The following is a 23,187-nucleotide window of genomic DNA, read 5'->3' as shown; positions in this document are numbered from 1 at the left end:
TGAACCAGCTGGGTTTTTCTGACAATTGGCAATGATTTCATGGTGATCAGTAGATTCTTAATTCCAGACTTTTTTTTCTAATTTTTGAATTCAAATTCCATCTGCCGTGGTGGGATTTGAATCCGGATCCCCAGAACATTAGCTGGGTTTCCGGATTAATAGTCTAGCAATAATACCACTAGGCCATCTCCTACCCTGATAATGGTAGGGATCTGGAACTTACTGCCTGAACGACTGATGGAAAGAAGCCTTCCAGAAATTTAAAAGTTACTTCGTGTCATAACCCACAAGTCTGTGGGTCAACAGCTTGAAAGTGGGATTATGTTTGATGGCTACTTGACAACCACCATTGCCATGATAGGGCTGAATGGCCTCCGAGTTGTTAGTTTCGGTGGTTTTATGGTTTCTTTCAAAGTTCTCCATGGGCTATCTCAGTCATACCTTTCATTTCACTTTCTCAATTTATCTTGAGCATTTTGAGCCTTATAGTTTTGTAGTTGGCTAAGTTTCATACTGTAGTTTAGAACTTGCATGAATGTATCACCTTCAGACTTAATGTGAAAATCTACTGTTTTTCACTTATCCCCAGAGATTTTTTTTTTTAATTGAGAAAGCACTGCGTTCTTTTACAAGACATGATCTTAAATAGCCTCTTCCCTGGTTGGCTCCATGACGCATGGTTCTACAGAAACAGTCACTAATATGTTCTGTGAACTTGTCCTCCATACCACTTTTGCCAACTTCATATGTCCAGTTTATATGAAAATTAAATCCTGCACAATTGGACGTAGTGCTGGAATCAGTTGAAAATACATGTTCTCTAAATCAATGCATTACTTTTGAGACTTGAATTAGATAAGCACGAAGCATTTGAAATACTTATTATATGGAGTCTGCTACCTTTTTGGTTTTGTTTTACCATAAGACAAATTATCTAAAGCATATAGCAAGCTTATAGTTTTAAATTTTCACTGTTTTGGTTTTCTTCATCTTTATCTGTTGTTTGTCAAAATGCTTTACAGTGTTTCTAGCTTGCCTTTTGAAGTACAAAATGAGTAGGACCATGAAATTAATAGCAGACTGGGAAAGTTCATATGGTAGACCACTTTGGCATGAAGCATAAATTTGATATTAAGCATGTTATAATTTGCAACATGATCTTTAGAGTTTCCATAAAGCATGTTATTGTTAGTAATTAATGGTATGTAACACCAATATCTTTTTTGCCTAGATATCGACTGCAAACTGTGAAATCCTTAGCTGGCGTCAGCCTTATGTTGCGGTTATTATGGGCATGCTTACGATGGGATGACATGGCAGTTAAACCGCCATCAGGAGTCACCACTGCACGTACAGGTAAGATAGACTCTAAATTATCTCAGACTGTGATTTAGATGTTGCGTTTTGGAGACCTTTGTGTAAAGATGATTTGCAGCTAAATGAGATTTTGTACTATGCTGTTAGCTACCTCCAAATAAAAATATCCGAAGCTTTTCAGAACAAAGCAAATTTACATTATATAGTTGCTCCTTAGTTTTTTGAAAAAAAAGTGATTTGCAATAATAAAAGAATTTTCATTTATATAGTGTCTTTCAGCACATCTGCAAATGTATATACTATTCCATTCATAAGTAGTGGAATCTTGATGAAAGCGGTGTATGAGCCCAAAATGTGACAAGTTTTGTAGAATTCAGATTGTACAGAGTGACTTCAGGGAGAATATTAGTAGCACTTAGTCATAGGAGCAAAGTAAACCATTCGTGTCTGCCTGTCATTCAGTGAGATCAAAGCTGATCAGGTTTAACCTCCCTCAAGTACTTTCATATCAGGAATCTACCTGGTAAACCTTCTCTGTCTGCTTCCAATGCTAGTATGCTTTTCCTTAGAAAAGGGGACCAAAACTGTTTCAGCTGCTGTCTGACGAGTGCCTTGGGTAATTTTAGTGAAGCAATTTTCCACCTGAGATGGACAGAATTAATTATGTTTGCTTCTTTCAAAATTTAATTTGCCTCCTCTTAAAAAATTAATGGAACTTAATATATCAAAAATACTGACTTTGACATCTTCAATAAGTGCAAGTATAACTGCATTATATGGAGTGGGATCAAAACTCTTCAAATCAAGATGATGCTAACTTCAGTCTTGTGATTCTATCAAATTTAACTTCAATGTAGACAGTAATTGGGCTGCTGCGTGACTCCTGGGCATTCCTGGCTTCTAGTCAGTAAATAGAAAGTAGTTCTAGCAGAAATTACACCTGTTAATAAATATTTCTATCTGGGTGCTGGGAGGTTTGGCCATGCGACTTCTAGAGTCCAGTGTCTTAGCAATATTCACAAGATAAATTTAATACAGGAGTCATGGCCAAATGGCACAGTATTATCCATTATACCCAAGAACAAGGGAAGAAACAGGTATTGGACTTGACTTTGATGAAAATATTAGTCACATCTATATTTAAATCCAGGCCAGTTTTCAAAGAAACATAAGAGCTAGAATAGGCCATTTAACTTCTCAAGCTTGCTCTGCCATTCTTGACCTTAGTTGATCATCTGCCTTATGCCATTTCCATTGCCATTGCCACGTCCCTTGATGTCATTAGTAACCAGGAATCTATCGGTCTGTGTCTCGAACTTAATTAACAACTGAAATTCTACAGACCTCTAGGGTAGAGAATTTCATCAAGCTCCTCTCCATCTTGTTTTTCACTCCAAAAGGACGTCCTATAGTTCTTGACTCTGTTATCAAGGAAATACCCTTTCTGCATTTAATCTGTCTGTCCCTTTAAGATTTTTTAAAAGTTTCGATGAGATCAATCCTCAACAGGCCCAATCTTCTCAATCTGTTCTCATAGGACAGTTCCAACATCCCAGGAATCAGTCTAATGAACCTTTGCTGTACTCACTGTATGGCAAGTATATGCTTCCTTAGACAAAGAGACCAGAACGGTACACCATACTTAAGGTTTGGTCTAACCAGTGTTCCAAACAATTGAACCAAGAGTTCTTTGCTTCTGCACTCAAATTCTTGAAATAAAACCTAACATTTGCTTTCTGAATTGCTTGCTCCACTTGCATGCTAATTTTTGTTTCTTTAACCTGTTTTTCCAAAACAACCTGTTCAGAGATGTTAGTACACACCTCTGGAGCAGGTAGGACTTGAACCCAGGTCTCTCGGTCCAAGGGTAGCGAACACCACCACTGTACCACAAGAGGGTCCCTCCCTGCCTGCTAATCATTGTTATTTATGAACAAGGATACCTGGATCCCTTTGGGCATCCACGCATCCAAAGTCTCACTGTTTAAGAAATACTCTGCACCTTTGTTCCTCCAGCTAAAGTGAATAATCTCTCACTTATCCACAATGTATTCCATCTACCATGTTCTTGCCCACTTATTCAGGCTGTTTAAATCCCATTGAAGCCCCTTTGCCTCACTCTTTCACATTCCTCCCAAATTTTGTATCACCTGCACATGTGGAAATGTTCTAATTGACTCCCTGCATTAAAATTATTGACATAGATAGTGAATAGCTGAGGGCTAAGCATTGATTCTTGTGGTGCCCCATTGGTTGCAGTCTTTCAATCTGAGAATGACCCATTTGTTTCTATCCTCTGCTTCGTCTGTTACCCGGTCCTTAGTACATGCTAATGTATTATCCTCAATCCTGTGCGCTGTAATTTTGTTACTTCACCTCCTTTGTGGGACTTTATCAGAAACCTTGACAAAATCCAAATACACCACATCAACTGATTTTCTTCCTCATCAACTCAGTGACATCTTCAAAAGCCTCTGTCGTGTCAAACATGCGTTCCCTTTCATAAACCAATGTTGTCTCTGTCCAATCAGCTAACTGTTTTCTGGTAAGCTTTCATATTGTTGTAATAACCAGCTAATTACACAAAAACATTTATATAGAGAATGTATTTTGGATACATTTTGTGTTTTTTTTAAAAAGAATTTTAAGTGGTAATTCTTGCTAGCTTAATAAATGCACATCTGACAGTGTATAGGCATTGATAAAAATAAAGCATAAACTCATCTTTGTTATAACTTTGCAGAAACTACAGAAACCGATATCACTACTACTGAGATTATCAAGCGAAGAGATGTTGGTCCATATGGAATCCGGTCAGAATACTGCATTCGAAAGATTATCTGTCCTATTGGTGTTCCTGAAACTCCTAAAGGTATAGTTCATCTCAAAAACATACAGCATATTCAGTGTGTCACTGTTTTGCCAGTTCTCTACTAATCTTCCTGCAGAAACCCATTCTCATTCCTTTGAAGTATGTTTTTCTTAGATTTATACCTTGGTTTAAGACTTTCCCTTAAATCTAATATTAAATTCAGTTGTCGTATTGTCATTGTCTGCAAGATGTTCCTTCGCCCTCAGTGTGCTAACCAATTCTGGGTTGTTAATTATTACTAAACTTAGCCTGTTTCAAGAAATATATTACTTCAAACACTTTTGTTTCTTCCAGCTTGTGAAAAATAAAATTCCTGATTGCAACCAATGCTTTCTGACCTCAATTTTTTCTATATACTTCACAATACCCAAGTATGACTTTGAGGTTTTCTTTTCCATATTGTCCCATTGCTTCAATGCCCTTTTGAAATCCCGTCTTTCTGGTCCTGTTATTGTATATTTTATCAAAATTACTTTACCTCCTGTCCAGGTTTTCTTACCCTTTCTAAAGCTTTGACTGTTGGCATCTAAATCATACTTAGCTTGTAGTTGGATCTGTGTAATACAGCTACAACAGGCACATTGAGCTGCTTTTCTGCTTCAATCACGAGTTTTCTTTCTTACCCTATGTACATTTCTGCAGAGACCAGCTATTTTGAGTAACTGTCTCCTACCTATAAATTAATTTTGTTTTTCATGTTATCATACTGGGTAGATTTTCCTTCCTTTTAAATTGTTTCCCACAACCCTATTTACTGTCTTGTAAAATGGCCAATTTTACCTTCCATTGTGAATTTCTACAAATAATTAGGGTACTGAGGGTGTACAGCAAATCGGTCTAGCATCAGTGCTAGGCTACAAGAATCAAATTTTTGAATCATAACCTTGATTGAAATTTTAACTGTTGTAGTCTCTCTTTATTGCATTTTAAAGCGTCTTAGCTGGGCCACTAGATGAAACTGTCTTTTTCAGTTTGTTTACTTTGGGGCAAGGTTGACTTGGCCCAAGGGACAAGTTGCATGCAATAAAAGGGCATCTGTGTGAGCTAGAAATCATGAATTGTTTTGATTAAATAGAAGTTGTAAATTGGTTAACTGTTCAATTTTTTAATCCTTTCTTTTGCTTTCCATTTTAAAGAAACTCCAACACCACAGAGGAAAGGTCTTCGATCTAGTGCGTTACGGCCAAAGAAGATTGAGGCCCCAAAGCAGACTGGTCCTGTAATAATTGAGACCTGGGTTCCAGAGGAAGAGCTGGATTTATGGGAAATTCGCAGTTTTGCAGAGAGGTAGAACAGATTTGGTCCATATCCATTTTTTTATTCAGTGCACAATATCAAGTAATTTTAGCATTTAACAGATCTCCATTAGATGATTAGTTTATTTTCATTATGTTCAAAATGATTAAATTCGATGTGTAGTGAGCCAAGCAGAGACGTTATTATTAATTGATGTAGAAACTAGGAGTAGGAGTATGCCATTCAGCCAGCTCTGCCATTCCATATGATCATGGCTGCTCCTCCATCTCCATGCCATAATTCCCACTTTCTCTCGATACACCTTAATGACTTTAACATCTAAAAATATATCTAGTTCTTGCTTGAAGATATGTAGTGTCTTGGTCTTCAAAGCCATTTGTGGTAGTGAATTACACCAGTTTACTACACTTTGAGTGAAGAAAAATTTTTCCTTATCTAGGAACTAAATGACCAACCCTGTATCCTGCAACTGTTACCCCTTGCTCCAGCTTCCCACCCAGGAGCATCCTCCCTGCATTTGGTCTGTCCAGCCCTGTTGACATTTTGTACGTTTCAAATTGATCTGCATTCATCTTTCGAAACTATGGTTTGATTGGACCTGTGCTCACTGATTTCCCTTCACTGGACAGTTCTGCCATCTCTGGTTTCAACCTAATTAACTTCCACTGCACTTCCTTCAGATTTGCTTGTATGCCTGTTTAATTAGTAGATGGTGAATTTATGAAGTTAAAAGTTTCACATTTGAGACCTGCATAATGTCTCAGAGCTTCTAGACTTGATACTTCATGTGCCGCCATAAATAACAGTGCAAAACGTAAAACTGGACCAGAAATTTTAAGTGCAAAATGATTTTATAATTACTATGCCTATTCAAAGCTGTTTCAATTCCGTGCGTACTGGTTTCTTGGGAGCAAAAAACAAAAGGTTGTAGGATATTTTAAAAGTTATCACTTGTATGCCAGCTAATTTCTAATACTTCGAGATTGATGGTGGGTTGAAAATTCAGATGTGTAAAAGAAAAAAATTTGGGAGGTGTAGGAAAAATATCAATGTGTACCAAATTTGTAAATACTTGAAATTAAGCTGGCTTGATTTACTCTTAATATCAGTCCCTCTAATATACATTACTGAGGACATTTCCAGATCTTTGGCATGTCAATCTAACTTATTAAAATGCATCAGACTAACGGCTCTGTAATGTAATATTGTCTTGAATTACTGGACATGCTCTGACTTGAGTAACAGGTAAAATTAACGTTTCCATGAAGACTTTTTCAGATATGTTTTCATTTGCACTGTTCTATTTGAGTCATTGTGGTTTTGGGGAAAATAATTCAGCAGTTAGCTTTTACGTTGATTGTAAACAAATGGTGCAAACAATGGAAATGGAAAACTGCGCATATCTTCTATCTTTCAGAATAAGGGGCCACACATTTCGGAGAGAGATGAGGTCTTTCTTCACTCATAAGTTTGAGAATCTGTGGAAGTCGTTACCTTAGAGGGCAGTTCCCTGCATATCTTTCCTTTCAAAATAACCACCTAATTACTTTTGAATGCCTTGATTGAATTGTCTCCACCACACTCTCTAAGGCAATTCATTCCAGACTCTAACTTACTCATTGTGTGAAAAGTGGACTTGAGACCATTCACAATTTGTTTTGGGAAACTGGGTAGCAAAGTGAGCGTACAGTTTAAACTAAGTCCAAGTTGATGGGATGGAACCCCTTGCCCTCTGTCATCTGGTTGTAAAGTTTCCTTGTGAATTGAGTTTGGACAGAATGAATCCAGTTTCTAATAGGCCCTGTTCCATACAAATTAGTGGTGGCAGTCTGGCTGTGAGATAGCTGCTTCAGAGGTGGAGGTGATCTTTACTCCACATTTGGCTCGTTGTACTTGATTTGGAAGTGGCTAATGATGGAGACACTAGGTGAGTGTTTGAATTAGCAAAAGCTCTATTTAGCAGTGCCAATTTTGCTCAATTACATTTTTAAAAATGTAACTGCTTCAGTTTGGCCGGATTCAAACGCCTGAGGAGGAAGGAACATTATTGTGATGAACTCTCTGCCTACAGATTGGTAAATTGAGTGATGGCACGAATATGGGGTCAAGAGCTCATCTCTGGGTGAAATGACACCAATGTTGTGAACTGTTTCATGCAGCCTCAAATGCTTGTCGATGAAAAGGCTGGAGTCTATGTCCAGAGTGCGAAGTTTTGGTCGTCATAAACAATAATTAAAATATTGGCCATTTGACGGCTCTGAGGAGCTGGTGTGAAAGAGGAGGTTGAGGCCTGAGGCAGACCAACCATGATCATATTGAGTGGCAGGACAAGTTTGAGGGCTGGATGCCTAATCCTGAATCTATTTCTTTTGAACTTGCACCCAATCTTTCCAGTATTTAGCTGGAGGAATTTTTCATGCATCCATCATTACAATGTAGAAGCATAACATAGCTGATTCTTTGCATAAAGTCATCACTCTTAAAGAATAATTTGGTCATGTATTTCCTTGCTTTTCAGGGTGGAAAAGGAGAAGGCACAAGCTGCTGAGCAGCAAGCAAAGGTTAGTGAGCAGAAGAAATCCGAAGAGTTCAAGGCCCAACTGGAGGCCCAGCTTAAGCAGCAGCGCTTGGCTGCTCAACAGGTGGGAAGGCATGAAGTTTCCTCATCCCACCTGTCAGTAAAGTGCATTGAATTTAATTTTTATTCTTAAAAGAATTCATTGTTCTTAGATTGTAGGTTGATAAAGGAAAGATGTATGTTGATGTATTAACATGTTTATTTTGTAAATATTTGAGCTCATTAATGCTGACAGTGTAGTGTCATTACATTTGCATCCTTTGACATGGAGTGGCAAGAAAAGCATGAAGTGCTGCTCGTGTCCCTTTGTAGTTTCATATCTCCTGCCAAGGTTGTTGGGAGGAAGATGTCATATGTGAATCAGCTGCAGAAAACTTGATCACCACTCTTATGACCCGGGTTCGATTCCATTCTTGGGCGACTGTCTGTATGGAATTTGCACGTTCTCCCCGTGTCTGCATGGATTTCCTCTGGGTGCTCTGGTTTCCTCCCACAGTCCAAAGATGTGCAAGTTAGGTGGATTGGCTGTGCTAAATTTCCTTGTGTGTCCAGGGATGTGCAGGCTAGGTGGATTAGCCATGGGAAGTGCAGGGTTACAGGATAGGGAAGGGGGTGGGTTTGGATGAGATGCTCTTTGGAGGAACAGTATGGATACAATGGGTCAAATGGCCTACTTCCACACTGTAGGGATTCTATTCTGTGAAACCTTCTGCCCCGAAGATCTCGTCTGTGTCAGATCAGTAGACCACCAATTTCTCTGTCACTAAATGCTATTTTGTGGAAGATCTTTCCATCTAGAGAGTTCTGTGGTCATGCTGAAATAGTTTAATGCTTTTCTACAAATATTACTTTGGCTTGAAGTATTCTGAAGCTGAAGTTATTCTCATTCTATTGGGTGTTTTAAAAATTCTGACCCTCCCCTCCCCGACACATCATGAATTCGATAATTAATCCAGTGGTTTGTTATGCTTTTCATGTACCAATAATGTTGAAATATTATTATCCAATTCTAACATGATCACGGCAGTGTTGTTTATGAAATAATGCTGCAAATTCTTAATTATGTAAAATTGTTATTTTAAGCGTAATTGTTTGGCTATCGTAAGTGGTAAGACTTAGCATATTAATGTTTTACAATGCTTACGTGTGAACAGTAATTAAGTTACACAAATGTGGGATGAGAGAAGAGTGAATGAGAACATTGTAATATCTCATTGGTGAATCTTTTCTGAGAATACATCCAAAGACTGGAATATTGCCATGCATTCTCTTTGATTTTTATGTTGTGAAAATATATGCAATGGTACTGTGTGGAAAACCTTTTGTAAATTTTATTGTGCCTTAACAGAAACGTCTTGAGCAGCAGAAGCTATCTTCCGCTCCAAATTCCTCTTCCACTATGTCAACAACCAACAGCACTGCTACCACTATTGCCACCCCGCAGAAGTTAGTGGTAGGTTCCTTGACAGGACAGGTCTCCCCAGGAACAAAGGTGGTATTTGCTACCTCAAAAGTGGGTTCACCAACTACAGTAACATTCCAGCCTAACAAGAATTTTCAACAGAGTTTTGCTACCTGGATCAAGCAGGGCCAGAGTGGGTCAGGTATGTATCTCTGTGGATACAACCAATGCATTCATATTTGAGAAGAAATAATAAATGAGCATGATCATGTATGGTTGTATGCAGTGTTCCTAACCTCAGCAGTGACATTAAGCAGAGATCTCCCCAAAGGTGGGAAGAAAATCGGATCTTTCTTTCAGTGTGACACATTTTTATTTTCTTCATCCCAATGATTTCATTGGGAGCACAGGCTAGAGTTACACTTGTAGGGCTTCAATGTTTATGTTTTAATTTTGCTTATTGTTGGATTAGGATGTGTCACTAATCCAATATTGCCTGCTTTCATAGGTTTATGCTTTTTGCCAAACATTGTCCTTTTGTCTCACTGAATATCTTGCAATGACCTTGATCTGCTGTCATTAATGATGCAGTGTATTACTGAAGCGCACAAACTCAGTTTGACTCAACTAAGCTGGCATGATGTTGAGATCCATAAATATTTTCCTTGGAAATAAACAAATCTTGAAAATATTCTACTTAAACCCCAACTTCTTGAAAGATTATGTATTTTATGTTTTGAATTGCTTGGTCTGTATATTAAAATAGCTAATGAACCAAAACATTCCTTTTGTTCACTCATGGTAAAGTTATTCTCATGTAAACACACTCTTATAGTAAATAACTTGCCTTGTGCTCGGTTTTAATTTAAGTACACTTTGAATTAATATCAGCTGAGTGCTGATTTAGTAATGTGAAAGTTGAGCAACTGACTTCTTTGCTCATTTGAGATTTGTTCAAATATAAGTCTCAGATGTCAACCAAATAATGAAAGTCTAAATGCTGTTTATATCTCCTGTCCATTTCCTTCTAGTTACCAGCACGGTTTCCACCACAGGTACAACCATTGCCACCACAGGTCAGACGTTCCAGATAACAGGCAGTCCAGTAAGCATGACAGGCAAGGTGATAACTGCTAAGCTTCCACTCACTGCGAACAGCAAAATCCTGACTGTCAATGTGCCAACCACTCAAGGAGGTAGGGTGGAGAGTATTATTTCATAGTGCATGTTTTAAACCACAGGACCCTTAATATAAATTGTCATCTGGAATATAGCTAGAGCTGCAATATTTTTAACGTGTCTGTAACATTTTTGTGTTTTCCATTTTTCTCCTCGTTTTAAAATTTGTACATTAAGCTTTGAATCAGTGGAAAAAGCTGCTGGCACTTTCTGACTTAAGGCAGCAACAATGGGCTGAGTGGGATGGTGTGATCTGTAATGACAACTGTGGTTAACTTGGAATCTTTTTAAGAAAAGGGAAGAGCAAGTGCAAGTGCAAGATTACTGATTATCAGATTACTGGCATGTGAGCAGAGCTCTGCTTGAGTATTTTGTTTGCATATAGTGCTCTTCTTCCTTTGTAAGCAAGTAAGGCATAGCTCTCATTCATGCTGGTATAAATTCAACTGTATTTTTATGTGCAAACTGGTTTCTGTAGAGTAGTGTACCTTTTCAGAAGGAACAAAGTGGATTGTTACACTGTAATGCACTTGTGTTCAATATCCATATTTCAGTTGGCATGCAGGATGTTAACATTGGATTGTTCTAATGTGGAAGCTCAAAGGTTGAGGCCTTGCTTGAGAAGTTTGTGTTTTCTCCATGACAGTTAGATGTCCCATCAAATGAATGAACTGGAAAGGAATTGATTTCTTTCATGGGCAGCCCAGTAAGTGGTGCTTGTGCCTCATGCATGTTCTCTCTGTTACGAAGACCAAGTGCTAAAGAAACTCAGCAGGTTTGACCTTACTTGTGAAGAGAAGAACAGAGTCAACATTTTGAATACAGGAACATAGCATTAGGAGTAGGATATTCAGCCCCTTGAGCCTATTCCACCATTCAGTGAGATCATGGCTGATATGTAGCCTAACTCCTTTGGCTCATATTCCTTAATATCTTTTCTTAGCAAAAAATTTATGTATCTCAGATTTAAAATAAAATAATTGATCCAGCATCCACTGCCATTTGCAGAAGAGTTCCTAATCTCGAATATGCTTTGTGTGTAGAATTGTTTCCTAATTTCTCTCCTGAACAGGCTGCCCTAATATTTAGATTATGCCCCTTAGTTCTAGAATCCCTAACCAGTTAAAGTAGTTTATCTTTATCTGCCCTGACTTTTCCTGTTAATATCTTGAAGCCTTCATTCAGATTATCTCTTAACCTTCTAAATTCTGGAGAAAATAGGTTAATTTACATAATCTCATGTCAGAACTTAACCCTGAAGTCCAGGTATCATTCCTGTAGACCAGTGTTGTACTCTGTCCAAGTATATTTCTTCTGACGGTGATGTGCCCAATCCGCTTTCAGTACTCCAGGCTTATGTATAGCTGCAGCATAACATCTGCATCCAGTTTTCTATATAAAAAGGCCAGCATTCCATTAGCTTCCTTGATTATTTTCTGCAGCTGTTCTTGGCGCTTTAAAAAGCTGTGCACCTGAATTCCGAGTCTTTTTGGACATCCATTGTATTTAACTTTATACCATCTAGAAAGTATCCTGATCTATCCTTTTTCAGTCCAAAACCGATAATCTCACATTTGCTCACATCAAAATCTATCTGCCACAGTTTCGCCTATTCACCATTAGCAAATTTGCATATATGACTTTCTATACCATTATCCAAGTCATTAATAAATAATATGAATAATTTGAAGCACTGACACACTTCTTCGTGGGATCCCACTCGTCTCATCCTGCCAATTTGAGTACTATCTGTTATGCCTACCTTCTATTGCCTGCCACTCAATCAATTTCCAGCCATGTCAATAATTTGCAGAAAGTTCCATGGGCTTCTACCTTTGTTAACAGTCTCTTGCATGGGACTTAAATGCTTTCTGAAACTCCAAATAAATGGCATCCGTAGACATTTCCCTGTCCACTACTTTAGTCACCTCTTCAAAAGCTTAAATTAGGTTTGTCAAGCATGACCTACCTGTCATGAAAAGAAGCTGCCTCTCCCTGAAAATGGTTGAGGTGTTCAGTTATCCATTGCTGATTGCAGACTCGGCATCACTTTCCCCAGCACAGATGTTAGGCTAAGTGATCTTAGTAGAACAGATGGTGATGGTGCCCAGAGCAAAAGATAAGGGAGTGCAAATCCATGCACTTCTTTTTTTGCTAACAATTGTTTCAAGGAATCTTCTTGAATGCCTTCTTGAAATCCATATAAATAACATCCATGAATATTGTATCCTCAAATGATTCAATTTCATACCCTGTCCTTCCCTTTTGATTAGCATATATTAGTTGAAATGCTTTGTCAGTCTATCCCTTTTAACAGATTCTAGCAATTTGTCATGTAGAGTTATCAGTTAAGTTGGTGGCAGCAGTCACTTGCTACCGAGTACAATTGTCCACCTAGGAATTTCCATGTCCCTAGACGTGGTTTCTGTTGTTGCTTATGCGGTTGATCAGCATGATGGTAGAGCTGCATTTCCGATCACAAATTAGGTGTTTCTGGATGGTGGAAGTCCATCCTTGGCCTCTAAGTTGCTGGCATTCCTTTCTCTGGTTCCTTTCCCATACAACTACTTGCTGACCGGTTTTAGTAGTAGGGTTACGTCATCCATGAACTTAACTTTCTGCAATATCTACTTGCCTGAAGCAACTTTTGTATTTTGCTGGTTTATGACCTTGTGCCATTGTTACTTGCAAATTATTGTCTTCTTCTTACTTGTTTTCTGCCTTGTTTATTATAGGTGTAGTTCAGGTGCAGCAAAAAGTTCTGGGAATCATTCCATCAGGCACTACTTCCAGCCAGCAAACCTTTACTTCATTCCAACCAAGGGCCACCACTGTAACTCTGCGACAGAGTGCACCAGGTACAACAACTACAACTCAGCAGGTACAGGTATTTATTCTTTTTATTTACTATATCTTAGATTATTACAAATGTGCTTTGTTTAGGACTCATGGACAGCTGGTGTGTTTGTGTGAATGTTTCTTGTAGCTGCTCCTGTTCAGAGATCTGCTTTCACAATATGCCATGATTGTCTGCCTTGGGCCCTTGTCACTCATCTACCGCAATTTAACTGCAACCGCTCTGTGACATCTGCCATCAATCACACTTGGGTCAACCCCTCAATCCGCTCCCTCTATATTAATGTATGTAGCTTCCCTTAGTCAAGGTCAGACTGAAAGAACGTACGCATGAGCAGCACTTGTTCCAACTCAAGTTGTTGATAGTCATTCACTGTTCATTTCTCAGTGCATCGCCCTTACCAATCAGCGTTAAAATGTCTGGTGTAAGGTTTATACAAGCCTGGCAGTTAAGTATCAGTTATCATTAGTGATGCATTCTCCATGGCAGCACCTTTGTCAATCAGTTAACACTTCCCTCAGCATAAATGTTGATTTTCTGCTTGAAATGATATTTTTGAAAATTGTCTTGATGATTGCTAGACCAAAAGCTTCAATAAAATGTCTTTTTCTCGCAATTTGTTATTCTGGACCATAGTAAATTTAATTAGCAGTAGAGAATTAAGCAAAAAATAAAAGAAATGAAGCAGTTGTTGTCAAAATCATAGAATCCCTACAGTGTGGAAGTAGGCCATTTGGCCCATTTGAGTCCAGACTAAACCTCCAAAGAGCATCCCACCCAGACCCACCCCCACCCTATCCCTGCATTTCGCACCCTTGACACTATAGGCAATTTAGCATAGTCAGTGCTTCTAACCTGCACATCCTTGGACTGTGGGAGGAAACCGTAGCACCCGAAGGAAACCCATGCAGACATGGGGAGAAAATGCAAACTCCACATAGAAAGTCGCCTGAGGCTGGAGGTCCCTCGTGCTGTGAGGCAGCAGTGCTAACCACTGTGCCAACCACTGTGCCACCGTTACACAGCTTCTAAACCAGTTTGAAAATACTGGCTGACCTCTGGCAAACAAAGAGAAAATCAAGACACTTCCTCTGGTAGAAATAACAGATGAACATGCAGGTTCTGCTGTAGAATGCCCTGTGTGTAAAGAAGATTACAGCATTGGAGAATCTGTTAGGCAGCTTCTGTGCAACCATTTATTCTTTAATGATCGTGTAATGCTTTGGCTAGAAATGCACGATATCTGTCCAGCGTGTCGGAAAAGCTTCAGTGAGCAAAAAACGAATCTTCCTGATTTATCGAGAATGAACTTCTCCTCCTCTGTCTCAAGTTCACTGAGTAATGAGAATTCAACAATTTCTGAATTTGAGCAAAAGCATCTCAAGTTTACTGTTTTAATATGCAACAGTGTTTGATGACTACCATTAAACATTTTATAATTTAAATTGTTGTGTTAGGTTTGGTGCAAAGAAAGCCAGAGTAAATGGGTTTTTTTTTAAGAAAGAACTCTTTGCTCAATCTCTACTCGAACATGAATACCCACTTTTTTTTTCAAGATTTATTTTATGGCTTTAAAACTTTTTAAACTTAACATCTCGACAACCTGCTATGTTCAATTTATTTCATCTTACTTGGGTGGAAAAACCCCTGTGTGCACATTGTTTTAATCATACTGCTGTGAGTTAGCTTAAGCAGTGGAAGATGTCTGCTGTTCATTATTTCACAAATCTATATAAGTCTTTAACCATTATAATGTGTTTTAAGATTAATGCAGCTGTTGAATTTTAGGTAATGTTCGTTTTTATGCACCTGAACTTTTGTTCTCATACTAAAAGGGACTTTTTTTGCAAAATTTTTTGGATTGGCTGTTTTATAGATACTGTGGAAAGCTTAATGATAGCCAACAGTTTGTTCAATAGTAAATGGGGGCTGTTTGCTTCGCATCAAGGGACTGGAGATGGGACTGTGTTTGGATTGGGGCAGGAAAGAAAACACGTATTTATATTGAAGCATTGAATTGGTAATTGATTACATGCCGATTCAAAATTCTTTTTAACAACATTCTGTGTTAAGTCCAAAAATATGTCAATCGTGGAAGAAGTGCAATGCCTCTAGTGACATAATTGGAGCAGTTTACGACAGTACAATTGCCTTACTTGAGCAGCAGCTGGACTGTCAGTCGTCAGTCACTTCCAATTTTAAAAAAGCCAGATTGGCTCACTGTAAAGCATTTTGCATTAGTGGGTTTTCTGGCAAGATGTCAAAATTATATTAAGCTCCTGAAAAGAAAAACAAATGTTTTTGCATTGTGTGAATTAAATTTGTCATTCTTTTCCATTCCCTTTTGATATACAAAGCAATCACTACTTCTCACCAATGTGGGAGTCGCACAGCTCTCCACCAATGGAAAGTTCTAAATTGAATAGCCTTTATAATTTAATATCTGCAAAATTTCTGAAGACAACAAGTAGGGACACCAGAACTCTTAATAAGGGTAATGTTGCTATAGTCCCAGAGACCATAGGGCTGTTTTTTCACTAGAGAGGTGGTGGTTAACCTGAGGGTCACCATGCTTCACGTGAGAGGAAGGGGTTGAGAAGGACAGTCCTACATGTTGACCTGCGCCAGTGTGGGAATTGAACCCACGCTGTTGAGGGGAAGGGTGAGCTGTGAGGAGAATGAAGAGATGTAGTATTGTGATTTGGGCAGTTTGAGTGAGTTGGCAAATGCATGGCAGATACAGTATAATGTGGATAAATATGAGGTTATGCACTTTGGTAGCAAAACTGGAAGGCAGATTACTTATTGTTAATTGAGAGAGGGGAATGCTCAATGAGACCTGGGTGTCCTCGTGTACCAGTCATTGAAAGGTAAGTATGTAGGTGCAACCCGCAGTAAAGAAGACAAAACTGTATGTTGGCCTTCTTAACAAGGATTCAAGTACAGGAACGAGGATGTCTTGTGGCAATTATACAAGGCATTAGTGAGGCTACACCTGTAGCATTTCGTGCAGTTTTGGCCTCCTTACCTGAGGATGGATGTTCTTTCTGTAAGGCTGAGATTCTTGATCACTAAGGAATCAAGGGTTACAGGGAAAGGGCAGGAGAGTAGACATGAGGAATGTCGGATCAGCCAGAGGGGTCATTGGATCTGAAATGTGAACTCTGTTTTCTCTCCACAGATGCTGCCAGACCTGCTGAGTTTTTCCAGCAATTTCTGTTTTTGTTTCTGATCTCCAGTATCTGTAGTTCTTGGGGTTTTTTTAGCTCAATCATTTCCCAGGTTAGTTGTTCTGGCTGTTGGTAGCTTCAGAGAACATTTGGGAAAGATGGCTGTCATCACTCTCTCTACTTAAAAGGATGTTTTGATCTAACTCTTCCATCTTGGCCTCGCTCTTAAATTAGTTATTATTTCCATTTTTTATTTCCCCTTCCAGTATCCTGCCTTTTAAATCAGCAGTCATTGCCTGATCATTTTGGTGGCAAATCCCCAAATTTGGCCTATTTGACATTGATCAAATTTATTTTCTTCATTAGCATTAATGGCTTCCAGCTGCATTATTGAACAGGGCATGTTGCAATGGCTGTCTGCACCTTTATAATGTTCATCAATCAGCACACCTCTCAAAGCAGCTAGGTCATGTTGATGTAGCAGTTTCACACGTAGCCTCTCATTTCTGTAGTGTAATTTTCCCTCTTTCAATTTGAGACAATGTGGGATTGTTAAAATAAGGGCAATTTCCACCTTCCTCAGATCAGTACTTTTCTCAGAAGTCTATGGCTGTTTTCTTGATCTTGAAATGGTTGAGACACTGGCTGGGATCAGAAATAAATTTTTAGATGTCTCCCAGTTACACATCTGTTAAGGTTGGCTCCTGTTGTATATATTCTAATTTCTTTTTCCATGGTCCTTAGACAGCTTCAGTCTTGTTTACATTTGCGGTCCATAGAACCTTGTGCATCATATTACAGTCAGTTTTTGAACAGTTTGTGCTAATTCATCATAATTCAGAGATTATAAGAAAACATCATATTCCTTAAATTTCAGGAGTTAGGTATGGCTGTCTAGTTTTGCTAAGTTTTATTTTCTAATGGCTCTTAAAAAAAAGATTCTGAAGACATCTTTGTATGTGATCTACTGCAGTGCTTTGGCATTAGTGTTATCATTTTGAAATTAATGTATTATAATCTTTTATGCTAGGTCCTTACAACAGGAGGAGCAACACAGATACGTCCTGGTGTTACAGTTATTAGAGCACCTTTTCAACAGGCAGCAACCATTGGCAAAGCTATTATCCGCACACCTTTGATGGTCCAGCAAGGTATCCTCCCAGCAAGTAGGTTCATCATTATATTTCTCAAACATAGGATACATCAACTAATCTATTGGTGCTTTCCATGTATAATGCAGGTTTTGTCATCTCTTTTTGTTTTGTGGCACCAATTTTGCATTACTGAATTTTCAATTGCAACCTTATGGCCCCCTAATTTCAACTGAACACATCACCACATTAGTCTGTGACTCTGCTTGTTCCCACCTCAAAAAATTTGTTGTACTTAGTCAGGGCTGTGGTTGCTTATGCTACAGCATGAGGGAGAACAGTTGCTGCATCTGGGCAGAGACAATGTCAGTTGCAGAAAATGAAAGATATTTTTAAGTGCAGCTGGTATTTTATAACTAATTCAGCTTATCAGTTGCAACTAGGTAAAGGTAAGATCTCCACAGTCCTACACTCTCATGACAGAGAGACAGGATGACCGGTCGGTTTGACCCGAAGATCACCTTGCCTCATGGTGAAGAGGTTGAGAAGGACAATCCTTTATGGTCCTTAGCCAGTGTGGGAACTGAACCCACGCTGTTGGCAATACTGTACAGTGTTAACCATCCATCAGCCAATTGAGCTAACCAACAAGACAGACATCCTAAATTGAGTTTTGAAATGCAAACTGAAACCTGATTTTCGGCAGTAAATTTAAGGAGAATCATGTCAGGATCAACTGTTTCTTAAAATGTTCATTTCTTTTTCCAATCATTGTTATTAAAATTCTCATCAGGAAAACTGAGGAGATTGCTTTGTTAATGGAACTTTTTTGCAGATACTTCCAAAATGACTCTGAGGAGCATCGGAATTACTCCATCTTGCATTATTTATTAGCATTTACTAATTTCTACAGGTTAATATATTGTGTAACTAGACTTCTTTATTTATCACAGGATGAATGTATCACTGGCTAGGCGAGCATTTATTGCCTAGAGAGTAGTTTGAGTCAACCGCATTGCTGTCCTGGGGAATTCCATTTCCTCTTTTAAAAACCTTGTACTAGGGCCTTTTATGAACTGGGTCCCCAGATTATTACATGTGTCTCTCGGTTAACAATCTAGTGACAATACTATTAGGCATTACCTCTCTCAATCTGGTGGTCACTTTTACTTAATCTTTTTTAAAAATCCCATTAACTTCATTTTTCTCACTTTCAGCCAATTTTCCCTCTTCACAACCATGCCACATTGTTAGAAAAGACGTAGTTAACCATGGCAGATGGTGGAATTTAAATTTTTTTGAAAAATCTGGAATTTAAAATCTAATGATGACCATGAAACCGTTATCATTTGTGGGAAAAACCAAACTGGCTTATTAATGTCCTTTAGGGAAAGAAGCGGTCATTCTTGCCCAGTCTGGCCTACCTGTGACTCCAGACCCACAGCACTTGGTTGACTCATAGAATCCCTACAGTGTGGAAACAGGCCATTTGGCCCAACAAGTCCACACCACCTCTCTGAAGAGCATCCCACCCAGACCCATTTCCCTACCCCTGATTTCCCATGTCTAACCCACCTAACCTAAAGATCCCTGGGCACCATGGCCAATCCACCTACCCTGCACATCGTTGGACTGTGGGAGGAAACCAGAGCACCTGGAGGGAACCCATGCAGACGCGGGGAGAATGTGCAGACACCACACAGACAGTTGCCCAAGGCTGGAATCGAACCTGGGTTCCTGGCACTGTGAGGCAACAATGCTAACCACTGAGCCACAGTGCCACCCTGCACTGTTGACCTCGCTCTGGGCAATAAATATTGGCTCAGCCAGCAATGCCCAGATTTTATGAATGAATAGAAATTAAATGATTTCGTAGGAACATAGAAACAGAATTACACCATTCAGCCTGTTGAATCTATCCCAAAATTCATTTCAATCATAGCTGATCAAATACTTAATGCCTTTTACCACCCCATCCCAGTGTCCTATATGCCGTTAATAATCAGAAGTCTATCAATCTCTGCCTTAAACATAATCAACAACTGAACTTCCACAGCAGTCTGGTAGAGAATTCCATAGGTTCATGATCCTCTGAGTTTTGAAAAAAAATTCCTTATAGAATCATAGCCTCTGCTTTACTGTAAAATTCTATTCCACCCTTCATGTCTCTGCTGGCTCCTGCAAAAGCTACCTATCTAGTTCCATTCTCCAGCCATATCTCCATAACCCTCTAAATTCATCACTTGCAAATGTATATCCAGCTCTCTCTCGAAACCTTCAATGGAATCTGCCTCCAGTGCTGTTCCAAGCAGTGCATTCCAAATCCTATTAACTCTTGAGTAAAGAATTTTCTCCTTATCTTAGTCCTAGCTCTTATGCTGATAATCTTGAAATTGTGACCTCTAGTTACTGACATATCAACTAATGGAAGCAGCATATCCTCCTTTACCATGTCAAAATTGTTAATCATTTTGAACACCTCAATAAGGTCACCCCTAATCTTACCTGCTTAAAAGTGAATCGGTACAATTTCTCTAATCTTTCCTTGTATCTAGAGTCCCTCATTCCTGATGTCATTTTAGTAAATCACCTTTGAGCTCTCTCCAGGGCTTTTAACATTCTTTTAATAAGGTGCCCAGAACTGAACACAGTACTCCAAATGTGGTTTGACCAATCATTTATAGAGATTTAGCATCACTTCCTTGTTTTTATTCTCTAAGTCTCTATTTATAAATCCTGGGATTTTATAAGTCTTCCTAACAGCTGTTTCAACTTGCCTGGCCACCTCTGAGAATTGTGTGCTTGAATCCGGAGTTCCCTTTGTTCCTTTACTTCCCTCAACGTTGTACCTTTTGAGTCTGTATTGTCTCTCCATGGTTCCTTCTACCTAAATGCATTACCTCACATTTCTGTACATTAAAATTCAACTGCTAGGTGTCTGCCCATTTAGCCAAATTGTCAATGGCCCTCTGAAATCACTTAGCATCATCCTCATAATTCACTATTCTCCTTAGCTTACGATTATCTGCAAATTTAGAGATTTTTGACTCAACTCCCACCTCCAAAAGAAAAGGCAACGGTCCCAACAGTGATCTCTGTGGAACAACACTTTCAACACGTTTGAGAAATAGCCATCTATTCCCTCCCTCTGTTTCCTATCTTTTGCCACTTTCTAATCCATGCTGCCAAGGACCCATCAATCCCGATCATTTCTAATTTGCTAACCAACTTGTAATATGGCACCGTATCGAATGATTTCTGAAAGTCCAAATATACAGCGCCCACAGCACAGCCCTCGTCCACTGCCTGCGTCACCTCATCAAAGAACTCAATTAAATTTGTCAGACATGACCCACTCTTGCCAAAGCCATGTTGACAGTCTAGTATTAACTTATTTTTCTCTATGTATATATTTGATCTTATCCCAAATTATGGCCTCGAACTTTTCCCACTATTGATGTCAAGCTGACAGGTCTGTAGTTTCCTGGGCTATCCTTTGCCCCTTTGTTGAACAACAGTGTATTCAGAGCGGTCTGGTAAATTTCTGTCAACAGCTGTGTAATTTGCTGTCTTACTTTTCTCAGCAATCTAGAATGCATCCCATCTGGGCCTGATGACTTTCCTACTTGGAGTGCTTACCAGTCTTTCTAGATCCTCTTCTTTAACTATCATTATACTGATCCATTGCTCAATGCCCATATTTTCAATTGGGCAATTGTCACCATTTTTTTAATTCGAGGAAAGACACAAACAAAGTACTCATTTAAAACCAAGCCATACCTTTAGTTTCAGTGAGCAGCCCTGGTTGTTCCTTATGGGCCCCATTTTATCCTTCACTAATCTTTTACTAATCTTTTACTATTAGGATGCTTGAAGACTATTTTGGTATTTGTTTTTGTGCAGCCTGCCATCCTTTCCTCATGTTTCTTCTTAGCCTTCTTTATTCCAGCCTTAGCCACTCTCCTGCATTTGCGATAATCTTTGATTTCTGTTGCTTTTGTTATTCTGGTATGCATCATGTGCCTCCTTTTTCTTATTTTCTCATCAGTATCCTTAGTCATCCAGGGTACTCTGGTTTTGGTGTAGTTCTCATGGGTACATACCAACTTGCACCCTCTTCATCTCCTGTTTGAAAGTCCTCTATATTTCAACCACTGTTTTATTCACCACTGCATTTCCAATCAACCTGCTCCAGTTTAAATTTTAGACACCTAAAACTCTCCGTTTGCAGTCTGTGATGTTAATCTTTGACTGATTCTTATCCTTTTCCAAAGTGGTGAACTTTAGTAAGATTGGCGTTTCCAAACGCTCCCCAGCTCTGAGGTTCTCCACTTGGCCTGCTTTATTTCCTAGGACTAGATCCAGCACAGCTTCCTCCCTAGTAGGTCTCGAAATATACTATTCTAGAAAGTTCTCCTGCACATATTACAGGAATTTCATCCCTTCCATGTCCCTCACTCTACCCTTTTCCCTAAGGGAATTGAAATCCCCAACTATCACACTCCTATTGTTCCTGCAGATTTTCATAATCTGCTCTCTTCTACTTTCTCCCCACTATTTGAAGGTTTATGTAGATACCCAACAAAGTTGCCATTCCTTTCCTGTTTCTCATCTCCAACCATATAGATTGTAATTCAGGAACTGCATCTCGTTCAAGGGCCATGATACTATCTTTGACCAAACATGCCATGCTTCTCCTTACCCTCTTTGTACTGAAACCCTTATAATCCAGGATGCTAAGTAGCCAGTCATGTGCTGGCTCCTTACCTGGGACCTAAGTGGCATCTCTTATTTTAAAATTGTGCCCTGGTTCTAGACTCCCCAGTAAAGGGAGGTATCTTAGCTGCATTTACCCTGTCTTTCCCTTTTAAGTGTTTTGTAGGTTTCAATGAGATCACCTTGCGTTCTTTGAAATTTCAGCGACACGGTCAGCCCAGTTCTTTTCATGGGTTAGCCTCGTTATCCCAGGAACAAATCTAGTGAACCTTTGTTGCCCTCTACTCTATGCCAATAATATCTTTCCTAAAATAAGGAGATCAAAATGCACGTATATTATTTCCAGGTGTCATCTAACCAGCCTTTCTGGGGACTTGTGTCCATTGGATCTCCTTATCAATTATTTTTCGTAACATCCTCAAAACGTCCCAATTTTTTCTGATGAAAAATAATTAATAAACACTAATCACTCATCACTTAATATCCTTGTATGACAATTGTTCTGTAGACCAGCATGGCATCTGAAACACGCAAGCATGAATAGATAGTCACATTGTTGGCAAAGTGCTTTTCTGCACACTTCGTAAGGTTGCTAGACCTGTAATCGCTCAAGCTGTCAGTGTATTATTTTTCTCTGTCCGTCTGTCTCTGTCCCCCCCTCTCGCCCCCCCTCTCGCCCCCCCTCTCGCCCCCCCTCCCGCCCCCCCCCTCTCGCCCCACACCACGCCCCCCCCTCTCGCCCCCCCTC

The 23,187-nt window shown here is 39.2% G+C and overlaps 1 protein-coding gene across 3 annotated transcripts in view; it reads left to right on the top strand.

The window, feature by feature from the left end:
- Positions 1 to 1,203: 1,203 nt before the first annotated feature.
- LOC109929769 (nucleosome-remodeling factor subunit BPTF) overlaps positions 1,204 to 23,187 on the top strand; it is a 60,003-nt gene continuing 38,019 nt past the window's right edge. The window contains exons 1-8 of one of the 3 annotated variants that reach the window (XM_048610852.1): positions 1,204 to 1,356; positions 4,061 to 4,189; positions 5,326 to 5,476; positions 7,965 to 8,007; positions 9,373 to 9,628; positions 10,458 to 10,622; positions 13,341 to 13,492; positions 17,663 to 17,798. In XM_048610852.1, the coding sequence (XP_048466809.1) occupies positions 1,275 to 1,356; positions 4,061 to 4,189; positions 5,326 to 5,476; positions 7,965 to 8,007; positions 9,373 to 9,628; positions 10,458 to 10,622; positions 13,341 to 13,492; positions 17,663 to 17,798 (1,114 nt within the window). In that variant the 5' untranslated portion in view covers positions 1,204 to 1,274. Of the gene's footprint in view, positions 1,357 to 4,060; positions 4,190 to 5,325; positions 5,477 to 7,964; positions 8,089 to 9,372; positions 9,629 to 10,457; positions 10,623 to 13,340; positions 13,493 to 17,662; positions 17,799 to 23,187 lie in introns of all 3 variants that reach the window. The other 2 variants (XM_048610851.1, XM_048610850.1) reach the window with 2 other exon arrangements.

The sequence above is a fragment of the Rhincodon typus genome, chromosome 23 (genome assembly GCF_021869965.1).
Source record: "Rhincodon typus isolate 14 chromosome 23, sRhiTyp1.1, whole genome shotgun sequence".
NCBI lineage: Eukaryota > Metazoa > Chordata > Chondrichthyes > Orectolobiformes > Rhincodontidae > Rhincodon > Rhincodon typus.
Note: the sequence above shows the minus strand (reverse complement) of the source record. Positions and strands in the feature narration are given on the sequence as shown.